The sequence below is a fragment of the Lycorma delicatula genome, chromosome 8 (genome assembly GCF_047948215.1).
Source record: "Lycorma delicatula isolate Av1 chromosome 8, ASM4794821v1, whole genome shotgun sequence".
NCBI lineage: Eukaryota > Metazoa > Arthropoda > Insecta > Hemiptera > Fulgoridae > Lycorma > Lycorma delicatula.
In genome coordinates this window covers 121,949,975-121,962,669 of record NC_134462.1, presented here as the reverse complement: position 1 = coordinate 121,962,669, position 12,695 = coordinate 121,949,975, and the positions used below count along the sequence as shown (strand labels likewise).

The 12,695-nt window shown below is 32.6% G+C and overlaps 1 protein-coding gene and 1 long non-coding RNA gene across 3 annotated transcripts in view; one reads left to right on the top strand and one right to left on the bottom strand.

Moving 5' to 3' along the window:
• Positions 1-3,003, top strand: part of LOC142328899 (uncharacterized) — a 101,794-nt gene extending 98,791 nt beyond the window's left edge. Inside the window, exon 3 of the long non-coding RNA XR_012757378.1 lies at positions 2,805-3,003. This is a non-coding gene — a long non-coding RNA (uncharacterized LOC142328899). The remainder of the gene's footprint in view (positions 1-2,804) is intronic.
• Positions 1-12,695, bottom strand: part of LOC142328897 (ABC transporter G family member 23-like) — a 95,569-nt gene that overhangs the window by 36,583 nt on the left and 46,291 nt on the right. For both annotated transcript variants that reach the window (XM_075373036.1, XM_075373037.1), the window contains exons 7-9: positions 7,185-7,322; positions 5,523-5,695; positions 1,290-1,500 (exon numbers count right to left, since the gene is read on the bottom strand). In XM_075373036.1, the coding sequence (XP_075229151.1) occupies positions 1,290-1,500; positions 5,523-5,695; positions 7,185-7,322 (522 nt within the window). The remainder of the gene's footprint in view (positions 1-1,289; positions 1,501-5,522; positions 5,696-7,184; positions 7,323-12,695) is intronic.

The following is a 12,695-nucleotide window of genomic DNA, read 5'->3' as shown; positions in this document are numbered from 1 at the left end:
AAATATTCAGGAATTAGAAAAGAACATTCACACCAAAACTGAGGCTATCACAAGACTGTAAATTTATAGTCAACAATGGTGGTCACCTGAATGACATAATTTACAAAAAGGGACAAGTGTTTGTAAGTATTCTTGGAAACTGTGAACACTAATAATATGTATTTCTGATTCTTCATGCTTAAATATAATGTTTAAATGGGTCACTGTTTCTGCTGCATCCATATAAACATTTGGTCATTCGATTGATATAAAACTATCATAATATAATTTGCATTGTAATAACTTCTAAGGTACCTCCTTAAGATAACTCTTCAGGATTATTTATTAGCGGTCTTATTACTTTATTTTAACATTGTAATACAATGAATTTGAAATATTTATGTAGTGTATTCAAAGAAAAAGACTAAGTATGGCACATAAAGAATACAATGTGTTCCAACTAATGGCAGTGACTAGAGGGAACTTTCAGAAACACAGTACCATTTGATGCATTATGCTAATGCATCAAATGGTACTGTGTTTCTAAAAAATGATAGCATATCATTGATAGTTTACAAGTTACATCAGTTTTAGTGCATGATGTAATAATAATCTCTTGTCAGATGTACACGCATGTAATAATCTCTTGTGGGATAACTTTGTGCTTTAAATTTTGCTTCATACTCAGTAAAACTTGCACAGATACATTTAAAATGCATCAGCAAGCGTTTGGGGATGATTTATATGAGCGGTTCTCACTGCTGTGAACGATGCAATCATTTTAAAGGAGACAAAACATTAACCAATAAAAATTCCACACCAGCTTTAGTGTCACTTCATATCCGCTGTTATCTAGCAAAACATGAAATGGGTGGGTGTCTCACCCATCCTACTCTCCATAATTGGCTCCGGCTTATGTTTTTTTTGTTTCTTGCTAAAAATGTGATACAATAACTGCACACCATCCCTAAAAATACATTCCAAGAAACGTTCCAAAAAATGTATGAAGTGTTGGGAGCAGTGCATTGCTTGCAACAGGAGCTATTTTCAAATAATTCAAGCTAGTTTGAAATTGTAAATATATTAATAAACATTCTGTTGCCTAAGTTTGGTCTTCTTAGAACATATTTCACATGTTGATGGGAACTTCCTAAACATGTCAGATGTAAAGTTTTAAATAGATTTTAAATTGAGTTATTTATAAAAAAATTGTATCTTTTTAAGCAACTTCCAGACCAATAAAAATTAAAAATGAAAGATAATCACTATCTAAACCTAATGTAATATAAATATAAATTTATATTAATTACCAAGTGGAAATTCTCTTTGAGTTCTTCTAAATGATACAAGTAACGACAACTGAGTGATTTGTTTAAATGGCAGCCGTGGTAAAAATGATAATTTGAACAGTTATCTTCAGAATTGACCACAGCAAGTGTCAGATCTTTTGGATTACCACCTAATGCCCAGTTATGTATACAGCATATTAGAATCGGTAGAAAAATTATGAAGCCTAGGAACCTAAAAAAATAATTGAAATTATTATTGCATCGGAAGCATATAAAAATTACTATTCAAAATATACAACGCTATTGAAAAAAAAATTTCATTGGAAGGTTTAACTCAAACAAAAGTATATACACATCAGTGTTCAGAGAATACTTACTTAAATAAAAATGTTCCCAAAAGTGAAATTAAAATCATTTTAACGATGATGTAATTGTTAAGTAAATAATAAAATATGGTTTTACATAATATGCAAAACATATCAACATCTTTATTTCCAATTGTCTTTGTAATATTATACTTTCATATTTATCTATTGAACAGTAGCATATAATAGCAGTTAATAAACTAGGAGCTGATGGAAAGGTACCCTTCCCCCAAGAAATAATAAATTACATGTTGGAGTTTCCGATTAAAAGGAAATAATTTTTCTTTAGCAATAAGTTTACTTTAACAATTTATGTATTTTTTTTGGTATTGTAACCGATTTTATCACTAGGAGATGTTAATTTATCTTGAATTAGATATATAAATGATTACTTTATTTAGATCATAACATTATTATTATTGTATAATGTACATGATAGATCTTTTCAGAAGTGGTAGTTTTAAAAATGAACTGTCAAACATTTTGGCTAGAAGGATCAAGAAAAATCATGGAAAACCTTGATCATTATAAAATACAAAGTTAATTAATATAAAAGAAGTCAAAAAGCCAAATGCTGTAAAAGGAGATCTTTTCGAAGAGCATTAGTTTATAAATAAATTGATTATAAGATCTTTTAGATTGTTAGGTATTTTAACAAAAATTAAATAAATCATAGGATAAATCAGAAACTACATCATAAAACAGAAACAGAATCATAAGATCCTTTCCTGTAGACTAATGTACAATGATGTGTAACTTGAACTTATTTCTGATTTGATACAAATGAATATTTATATTTTTTTTTTTAGGACTCAACATATACTTATATATTTATTAGCAAAGTAGTATATTTGTAAATAAAAACAGAAAGATGTTAAAATTTTTACTTTAATAAATATCAGTCGCCAAGAATCACAAAGATCTGGGGGCACATTTTTATAAAGTGAAAATTCATTACTATTTTTAAAAATGGCTTAAAAATGTATTATCTTTTAGATGGGAGTGCATTTAGGTGTAATAATTATTTAATAACTTTGGTATGTAACATACCTGATGATCTGAGCATCCAATCCAGTTTCTAATTAATGTGCATTATTAGAATTAGTGTTCGATAAATTGAAATTGTTTCAATTAATATATATATATATATATTAGTTTGTTTGTTGGCTAGGTTCAGTCTTCTTGTCCAAACAATCTTCACCTCATGTTGGCTCCACTTATCGCGTGATGGCTTCGACTGCACGTGACATCTTAGAACCATACGGAAGATCTATAAAGGGGTGTCTGACTTTTTGGAAGGGCCATCACTCCAAATTTGTGTGTTTTGCGAGGTAGCCCTGAGAAGAGCTGTTGAGTCCTAAAGCTGGTCTCCGTCGCTGGTTCCCCAGAGCTCCGCAGTGTAGGATCGGTGTCGGTCGTAGCGACCGCGTCCAGCGGCTGTCTTGGCGGGTCGGCCAGGCCTGCTGCTCGGGCGGAGATATTGTTATCCGCTAGGAGGTTCCACGTTGGGCAGGTCAGGTAACTTCTTCTTTCTTCTTCCATCTTCTTTTCCAGGCGATGGTCGGTGACGAATAATCTTTTGTTCTGCTGGTACTTTATTCTTTTTACTGTTTAGCCTCCGGTAACTACCGTTTAGATAATTCTTCAGAGGATGAATGAGGATGATATGTATGAGTGTAAATGAAGTGTAGTCTTGTACATTCTCAGTTCGACCATTCCTGAGATGTGTGGTTAATTGAAACCCAACCACAAAGAACACCGGTATCCACGATCTAGTATTCAAATCCGTGTAAAAATAACTGGCTTTACTAGGACTTGAACGCTGTAACTCTCGACTTCCAAATCAGCTGATTTGGGAAGACGCGTTAACCACTAGCCCAACCCGGTGGGTTTTGTTCTGCTGGTACTGGTCTTTATTAGGTGCACTTAGCATGGTGGGGCCGCAGCGCTGCTGTGGTGGATGTGCTGCCCGGTAGCTCGGTGGAGAGTGTCGCATCTGCAGGCGCATAGGTATACATTACTCCCGCTGACATCTGAACGGCTAGCGTCGCGCTCGTCGATATGAAGCTCGGGATGTTTGTTGCAACAACTCCCCCGTCTATGCAGGCGCATTTAGAACCAGATCTGATGGATCTCGCTGTAGTTCAGTTATCAGGGTCTGGTGTGCGGGTTTGAGCCTGGAGACTTACCTTTGGCCGGGTGCTGCTAGTCCTCGGGTCTCTTTAACTGTCCCCCAATGAGCAGTTCGCTCGGTGGCATACCGGTCGCGACGTTAGCCCGATTTCTTAATGCGAACAGCACTCGCGGCACACTTACCTCAGGTTAGATGTTGGACGTCCTGGCTATCCGCTGTGTCTTCTTCACCTGGGAGATGTCTTAAAGCCTTTGAAGTTGACCTCCGGTAAGGCCCCTAAGGGCTGAGTACGGAAAGGGGGCGTGACGGTCGGACCCGTCACATGGTGGGTGTTTTCACCTCGGAGTCAAGATCCCTTTTTCACTTCCTCATTACGACGCTCAATGGGATTCGTCCGTTGATGGTATACGGGTCCGGCTCGTGAGCGCAGTCCCGTTATCTGTCAGGAAGCCGCCGTAGGATAGCCCCAGCGGCAAAACACTTCTCATCCAAACAGCTGAAGATTGAGTCCGTATCAGCTTGAGGAACAGACCTTGCCACCACCCAGCGGGAAAACAAGTCAGGCGCCACCACAAGGGACCGTTACTTCGTTCCGTTTCTGGACACGGACCCATTATGTCAATCGCCACGTGCTTCCAACAAGTTGTAGGCCTCCGAGGTCGCTGATTGATGATGGGGATTTGCGCGGTCGGGAATGGCGTTTGTGCAGGTGCGAAGTATAGTATATTCCAGGTGAGATCTGAACGCGCTCGCCGATATGAAGCTCGTCATGTATGTGGCAACAATATAAATAAAACTACTAATTTAAAATGTAAACTGCGCAACGAGAAACCAAACTAAATTTTATAATAAATTGTTTTCAAAACATTTCCTAACACTGACTCAAAATTCACCGATAACGATTGCAAAGATGACTGGAAATGTTTCAAAGGGCCTAAATGCCTTTTATTATAAAATCTGGTTCGGTTTGTTGCCGCTAACAGTTACATTTTAATAATTTAATATCATCGCTTACCATCAATTTCCGTTTTTTCTTTTAGAAGTATTGGGCTTTTATAACTTACCGATGTCGTTTTACTTTAAACCGATTTGTTCTTGGTGATCTAAATTAGTGGTACTTGGATTCCTACTACTTTAGATTTTCATAGTAAGTTTTACTTCAGCGCATATGAATCAAAAATGTAATTTTCTCTTTATTTTTTTTTTTACATTTTTTACAATTAAAAAAAGGCTGTTCGCTAATTCTGAGGTAGACATTTTTTAAAAATATAATAATTGTAGATACTTTTAATAAATGATATATGCTCATCTAAAGATTTAAATAAGCATACTGCTAATTGAAAACTGTTTATAATTTTTCAACTCGATCGTATTTTCAATCATTTTTTCTCTTATAATTAATATACAAAAACAATGCTTACTAACAATTGAATTCGACGCGTTCAAGCGTTTTCAGAATTAAATTCCATCTTCAGGAACTCTCACATTCGTCCTATTTATAATATTAATTAATAATAATTTGTTACAACATCGTGATATTTGGATAAAAATATAACAGTTGGTCGTCATATGTTTTAAAATTATGTCAATGTAAACGTCCTGTCAATTTGGTGGTTTCAACTGTTGTTAAAAGGGAAGGGTATCAATTTGACCATTCAGTTGTTGGTAAGCGGTTTTTTGTAAATATTAAATATAATTATATACTTATACCAACAGGCCGTACTTAACAAAATTATTCTCTCTTTTGTTACTTACGTTACTTCTCTTGTAATGAACAGAACATTTTTGTGAAACTGCGCTCTGATTCGGTTAATCGAGAAACGATCTCTTTTACTAAACGGTGACTGAACTGGCGGAAATTCACTGTTTGATAGAGAATTACACGATTCTTCTTGCACTCTATCTAATTCATTGAACCTAACAGCTTCCTGTGAAAACACGTAGATGATATAAATTTTACGCTAACAGTTATTCCTAGACTAAATTAAAGCTATTTCTCAACTTAAATAGATTTCCCTTAAATATTTACAATATCATAACCGTTTCGCCATCATAACCGTTTTTATTTTTGTTTAATGTCGCTGTAGCATAGTACCGGTATTTGTAAACGGGATAAAATCGGTTCGTAAAAAACGAAATTTCGTCTCAAGAATTTAACAGTGTCACATCGATAAAATTAATTTTAACGACTATAAATAAATATTATATATATTGATAAAAGTAATATGTCCTTTAAACAGATCTGATGAGAACTTACGAAAATAAAAAATAATTTTTCAAATGTTGCCTAATAAAGCTTGTCCGCTGGCTGCTGTCTCCTGCACAACTAAAACAGAAACTCCGCATTTTGTCATTCACCGGTTGAGCAAAATTAGTTAAATTTCATTCACAGCCGAATGAAGTGTTGAAAATTTGCTTATAACATCTGATTACAAAACGTAGTTTAATTTTTGTGCAAAAATTGCAAAAAATTTAGAAAGTTATTATTTATTTAGTTTTTGTACTTTATTTTTTTTTTAATCTTTATTATTCATATATTACCGAGAACTACAACGAGACGCCTTTAATAATCTATGACTTTAAAGAGCTAAGAAAGCTCATAAAAAAATTTATATTGAAATATAAATATTTATTTACCCGATAATGAGTATTTGAGTCGTAGGAAGTCAGTTATACCAGAATCTATACTCACAGTGGCGCAAATTCAATCGAGGAAATGTTGAATGATTATTCAAGCCTAAACCAGGCAATATAATTAACATTATTAGTCGTGTTCATTGGATTGTAAATAATGAATCTTTTGAAGTCATTGTTTATGGAAAATTTTATCATTTTTTTCTAATTTCGCTCATTTTTTTCAAACATTTTTGTTTTAAGTATAAAAGTAAATTCAAGTCGTGTGTTTAACTAATCATTTCGGTTTATTGTTAATGAATAAATGTGTATATATAAGTTAAACGTTTTAAGTATTTTTGTAAAGTTTTAACTGCATTGTCGATTCCTTTTTAATTGTATAAAATAATTAAAACAAACGCTGTAACTTAATTTCTAAACTAGGCAAAAGTAAATCGCTCGGCACTTGCTTTAATATCTAGATATTAAAACAAGTGCAGCTATTTAAATAGCTATTTAATTCAATTGGTTGAGACATTTAACAATTTTTATGCGCAAAGATGTGTCATTTGACATTGTGATTGATGACAAATGCGCGGGTTCAAAAAAGCTTATTATATAAAGTGGGAAATTTATATCGGTTGATAAGTTTAGTTTTATTTTGGTTTTCTATATATACATATATAAAATATTAAAAAAGAATACTACGAAGCAAAAAATAATTCTGCTCAATTGTTAAAATTATAACACTCTTATTAACTTTATTAAGTATTTTGATATTTATAATTATAAACTATTACTTACACTACTCGTATTTATTGAACGTTCATCATCTTTACTTAACAGTAAAAATGTTTCTTCAAGTGTTGAGCAGTTATATTTTTCCATTAAACTTGTCGGTGGACCTTGTTCAATTAGTTTACCTCTTCTCATTAGTCCAACCTAGGAAAAAATTTTAAAAATATTATCGACAGAAAATTTGAGTCGACTAGTGCGTATAAATTTTATAAATCTTGGTAGCACAAGGGCCATAACCGCATTTGAAGTTAGGTTAAGTCGGTTGATACTTTATAACATTAATTAAAGCAATTAACACTTAATGCAGTTCAATATGTGTATATAAATCATACACCTTCATTTGATCCGCATGACCAACAGGAATAGAAGGAAGACTGTTGCCGTTGTGAAGTAATACAGCTTTCAAACTAAGCTTGGAGGAGTCTATGAGTAGCCTCCAATCGGTTGGATCATAATTGAAATACAAACATTTTATCAAGCCATTAACATCACAGCAAACGACAAGATTGTTTTTCTTTTCAGAAACAGAAAGCAGATCCCCATGATGATGTCTATACTGTAAGATTCTGACATCATGTTGGAGAAGATTCCATTGCTGTAGTCTTGACCATAGAAGTTCTGCTTCTCCTTAGACAAATCAAGGCCTTCAATGAGATCACTCAATTCTGCTTGACTCAGTCTGTGCAGTTTATCCTCTTTTTCGTCAAAATCAGTCATGGGATGTGGAAAGATTGTTGGGTTCTTCTTCTTCCACACTGTCTTCATTTTCTACTTCAAGCTCATAATTTCAGGGTGGAGTAGGAACTGGTAAACAATCTGAATGCGAAATAGATCGAATAGCAGATGGAAGATTATGGTATTGAACTGTTCCTATTTTCTTTGTTGAAAATCCTGCCTTTATAGATGGAGTCAATCAGAAATAGCAGTTATCTGTATGGTTTGTAGGCTCCCACCAAACCAAAGGCACAGCAAAAGCTATAGATTGTTTTTTACTTTTTCAGCCATTCTCGTAATATAACTGAACAAGATTTGCAACGTATATATATGGAGCTCATGACTTATTCTGGTCCCCTACCTTCACACCAAAATAATGCTGATAGGCAGTCTTCACAAGAGGCATCAGATTGTATTTCTGTGATGAAAATGTTATTTCACTACAACTGTAACAAAAATTATACACTGAATTTATACATTTTTGTGGCATTTAGATTTAACAAATTTTTCATTTCAAAAGCACTCGAACACCAGAAATTCTGCACTACTAATTACAACACAAACAATATGAAATTCACAGTCGCAGCAACAGTAATAATGTTTATAACCTACAAATAGCTGGAGAATATTGTTTTGTCAACAGGACAACTCCAAAAATAAAATTACCCTCAAACTAAAAAAAATAGATCGGGTAAAAAATGACATGTCATTGTATCTCCAAAGCAAGAGCTAATCGATCATTCTTATGGTGATTTTTTAATTCAGCAGATCGAAATATATAAGAATAAGCTATTTTTGAGCCTGAGATATTTTATTGTTGAGCAGTGTTATCAGAGAAAAAAATTCAAAAAACTTTTTTAAATTCTTAAGTTGGGGGACCCTTTTTTTTAATGTTACCATGTCAAATACATTAATACTATATGCAGTTTTCATCCCTACAGTTAAACTTTCATTACTATATACCTTTTTTTGGGGCTAAAAAATTTATTTACTGTGCTAATTATTTACTTCAATAAATTGACTTGATGTTATTTAACAGGATTAAAAAAATAATAAAATTTAAGTGCAGGTCTCATTCAACCCATTGTTTTGTTAGGCCTTAAACGTTTATTTAGTAGAGAAGTTATTTACTTTATTTTAATTCACTATAATTTTATCTACTGATGCAAAAAATATTGTAGTTTATAAAAAGAATATGAGCACCATAATGCCCTCTTGTCTGATGGGATCGAAAATCAGGCTAATGCAGGAATATATATAACCCGATATTTGTATTAAATTCCAACTTTTTTAGTTAATGGGTTTTTGAGCTGAGGGAAAAAGTTTTCAGAATTAATGTTGAATATTTTCCCACCCCTGAATATGATTGACGTAAATCTTTGAAATTTAAAAAAATTAAGAACTCATGGTACTAAAACTCAATTTTCTATGACCGCTATACAAAAAATAAAAAATTGGAAAAACTACCTCTCCTCCTTTTTTCATTTGTGCAAAATTTAATGCGCTATTTCTTTTGAGCTATTTTTGTTGAGGCAGTATAATATTAAATTCAGGCCAACACATATATCTTCTGGAAATATCTTTATCTTTTTTAATATTTTTTGGACCAATAGGAGGTCTTGAAATATAAACATTTGCAAAAATCCTGATACCAAAATTTTGACCGATTCCTATTCTTTCCCTTTATCACTTTTTAGCTGCAGTAGCAATAGAGTTACAGCCAGGAAATTAAAAGGCCAGAATAGTAGTAATGAAAATAAATATATGAAAGAAAAAAGGGAATGATTACTGTCAAAAGGACAATAAATAATGCTGAATAGAAAGATATTTAAAATTTTATAAATTCAATTATTTAAGAATATTAATTATTATTAAGAAAACTGAACTGAAAAGATATAGAATGTAATTGTTGTTATGAGCTAACTTCACAAATTACATGTTTCAGTTTAAATATTCCATGCAGAGCTGCATTTTGTAATATATAAAACGAAGGAGAATCTGACATACCATAAGGGGCGCTGTATATCCCGTTTGATGAAAGGTGATGTATCGGAAGCATTTTAGCTATGTAACAAGGAGGATTATAGTTAAAGAAGAATTATGGAAGTGGTGGGGAAAGGGAAAGGCCTTAGGTTTTAATTACTATTCCTATTATTTTAACATTGTGTTAATAAAGATGTAATCTTTCTTTGTATTTATTGTTAATTCCCATGAATATTAACAGCTATCATTGTATATTAATTGCTGCCTAACCTTGTTTCATAATGATGTAATTTTGATAAATGAATGATTTTATTTCTTTGCCAGGCCAATTTAATTTTCCTTAAGCTATATGTTTATTATTTATGCTAATGTAACAAAGTATTAAAATACAAAGTAAAAAATCTGAGATGTAACAATATATCTAACTCTCTTTTACACATCACTGTAATAAAATAGAATTTTTATGAAAAAATATGATCTTAAAAAATGATTTACCAGTTTTTTTATTACTGATTGAAGGTTTTATGTAGTATTGTATTTAACTGGCTGTTTAAATTGTTTTAAGTATTCGATAAAATTTACGACTTTGCAAGGTTGTAAATAATATTTTCTTACATGATTGTTTTATCGCAAAAAAATAAATTAAGAGAAACATGCATAGTTTGTGAACCAGATTTAATAGATTGTTTTCCTAAGCCAATTAAAAATGTATTAATGGGAAAATAACACAGTCTGGCCAGTAAGTTTGTGAAAGAGTTTAATTCTATATTAAAGTAATTTAATTTGAGTAATGAACTCCCTCATTCTTATTGCAAGTTTAGCTCATGGAAGTTTAGTCTTAAGTTTGGAAGTATATATCATGTATAAATGCCATAACTGTGATGGTTTGTAAGTGATCTGTGAGTCACTGATCGCTCTTGAAAATGATATTGTTATTCTCTAGAACAGTGATTCTCAACCTTTTTTAGGTCCACAACTCCCAAGACCACCGGGTTGGTCTAGTGGTGAACGCGTCTTCCCAAATCAGCTGATTTGGAAGTCGAGAGTTCCAGCGTTCAAGTCCTAGTAAAGCCAGTTATTTTTACACGGATTTGAATACTAGATCGTGGGTACCGATGTTCTTTGGTGGTTGGGTTTCAATTAACCACACATCTCAGGAATGGTCGAACTGAGAATGTACAAGACTACACTTCATTTACACTCATACATATCATCCTCATTCATCTTCTGAAGAATTATCTAAACGGTAGTTACCGGAGGCTAAACAGGAAAAAGAAAGAAAGGTCCACAACTCCCAAAAAGTAAAAAAAATGTATAATAAATATTTCACTACTCCCTGAGCACAATCCAAAGAAACCTAGTTAAGGGGAAATATACATTAAAAGCTACTTTTTCAAATGTAGTACTTATGGTTACAACTTTTTGTCAAAGTTTACAACAGTTATGAGTAACGTGTAGCATAATTTTGAACCCAGTAGTTACTTACAACCCCTGAAGTAGGGGTTGAAATGACAAAAACAGTGATTTGCTAGAGAAATCATAGTTTAGCAACAGCAAAACTACTGTCATTTAAAAGTCCTAACTTGATTTAATGAATTCTAAAAACAGATTGAAAATATACATTTTCTAAGGAACTATTTAATTTTTTATTTTTTGTTTTTGATGAAAAGTAATGTTCATTGACATAACTACTTTTTTTCTAAAAATACCTTATTCAAAAACTCTATATATGGTTCTATCAGAACATAGGTCAAGGAATTCTGAACTCTTGGAAAAATATTTATGTTTCTACCTAATATAGAACCAAAAATATGATCGGTCTACTGAATGAAAACATGGAAAAAATAAATTTATGGAAAACAACAAAATAAAATTAACTAAATAAACAGTAATTAAACACTAAAACTCACTGAATCAAAACTGCCCTGCTCAATATGTTACACCTTCTTCCTGCATTGTTTTCCCTCATCTTTTAAATTCTTTATGTAACCATCTCTTTCTTTCTTGGCATGTGTTTACTGTATTTTAGTGATTCTCTGTTTTTTCTCCTGTTCATTTTTCATCCAAGAATACTGGATGAAACCCCAGCTCCGACTACCGCTGATAAAATTGATATATTTCCAAAATTGTATTCATCAATATTTTCTGTTAGGAGCTACCTCAACAATTTTTCAAGAAACACTCCAGGTTTTGATACATCTTCGCTGTATGCAATTATTAAAATTTTCATTAGAGTTTTGGGTTAGCCCTCTAGTGCATCTTGAAAGCAGCAGGCTGTCTGTTAGCCTTTCATATATAGGGGCAATAGCCCTGCAATCATCATCAGTGTTTTCATATTATCTTTGTTTCTCAGGAGTTTTACCATGTGTTTGTGCTCTATGATAAAAACACCAAGATTCCTCTCCTGTTGGGCACATATGATGTGTAGGTTTATCATCAGTTGATGCAGTGTCTAAGTGTAGCTAAAAATGACTGCTACATTTCGATCTCACTTTTGTTTGTGTTAGCCAAAATAGCACTTCCTCAGTATTTAGCTTTTCGTTTGTGGTGTCTGTGCTTTTCATTTGCACTATATTGTTTTCTGTTGTGCCTTACAGGTTTTAACCACATTTTGGTAAAAAACCTTATAAGCATACACAAGCTAACAGTACTGTTGCCACATAGAAAAATATATAAACCAACAGAACAAAAAATTTCCTACAAAATAAAAAAAAATTACGTCTCTAGCTTGTATGTATCAAAAGTTATCGACATTATAAATATGCATTTTTTTATAAAAACTGGAAATTTTCACAATGACATGCCACACAATTTTAAAAT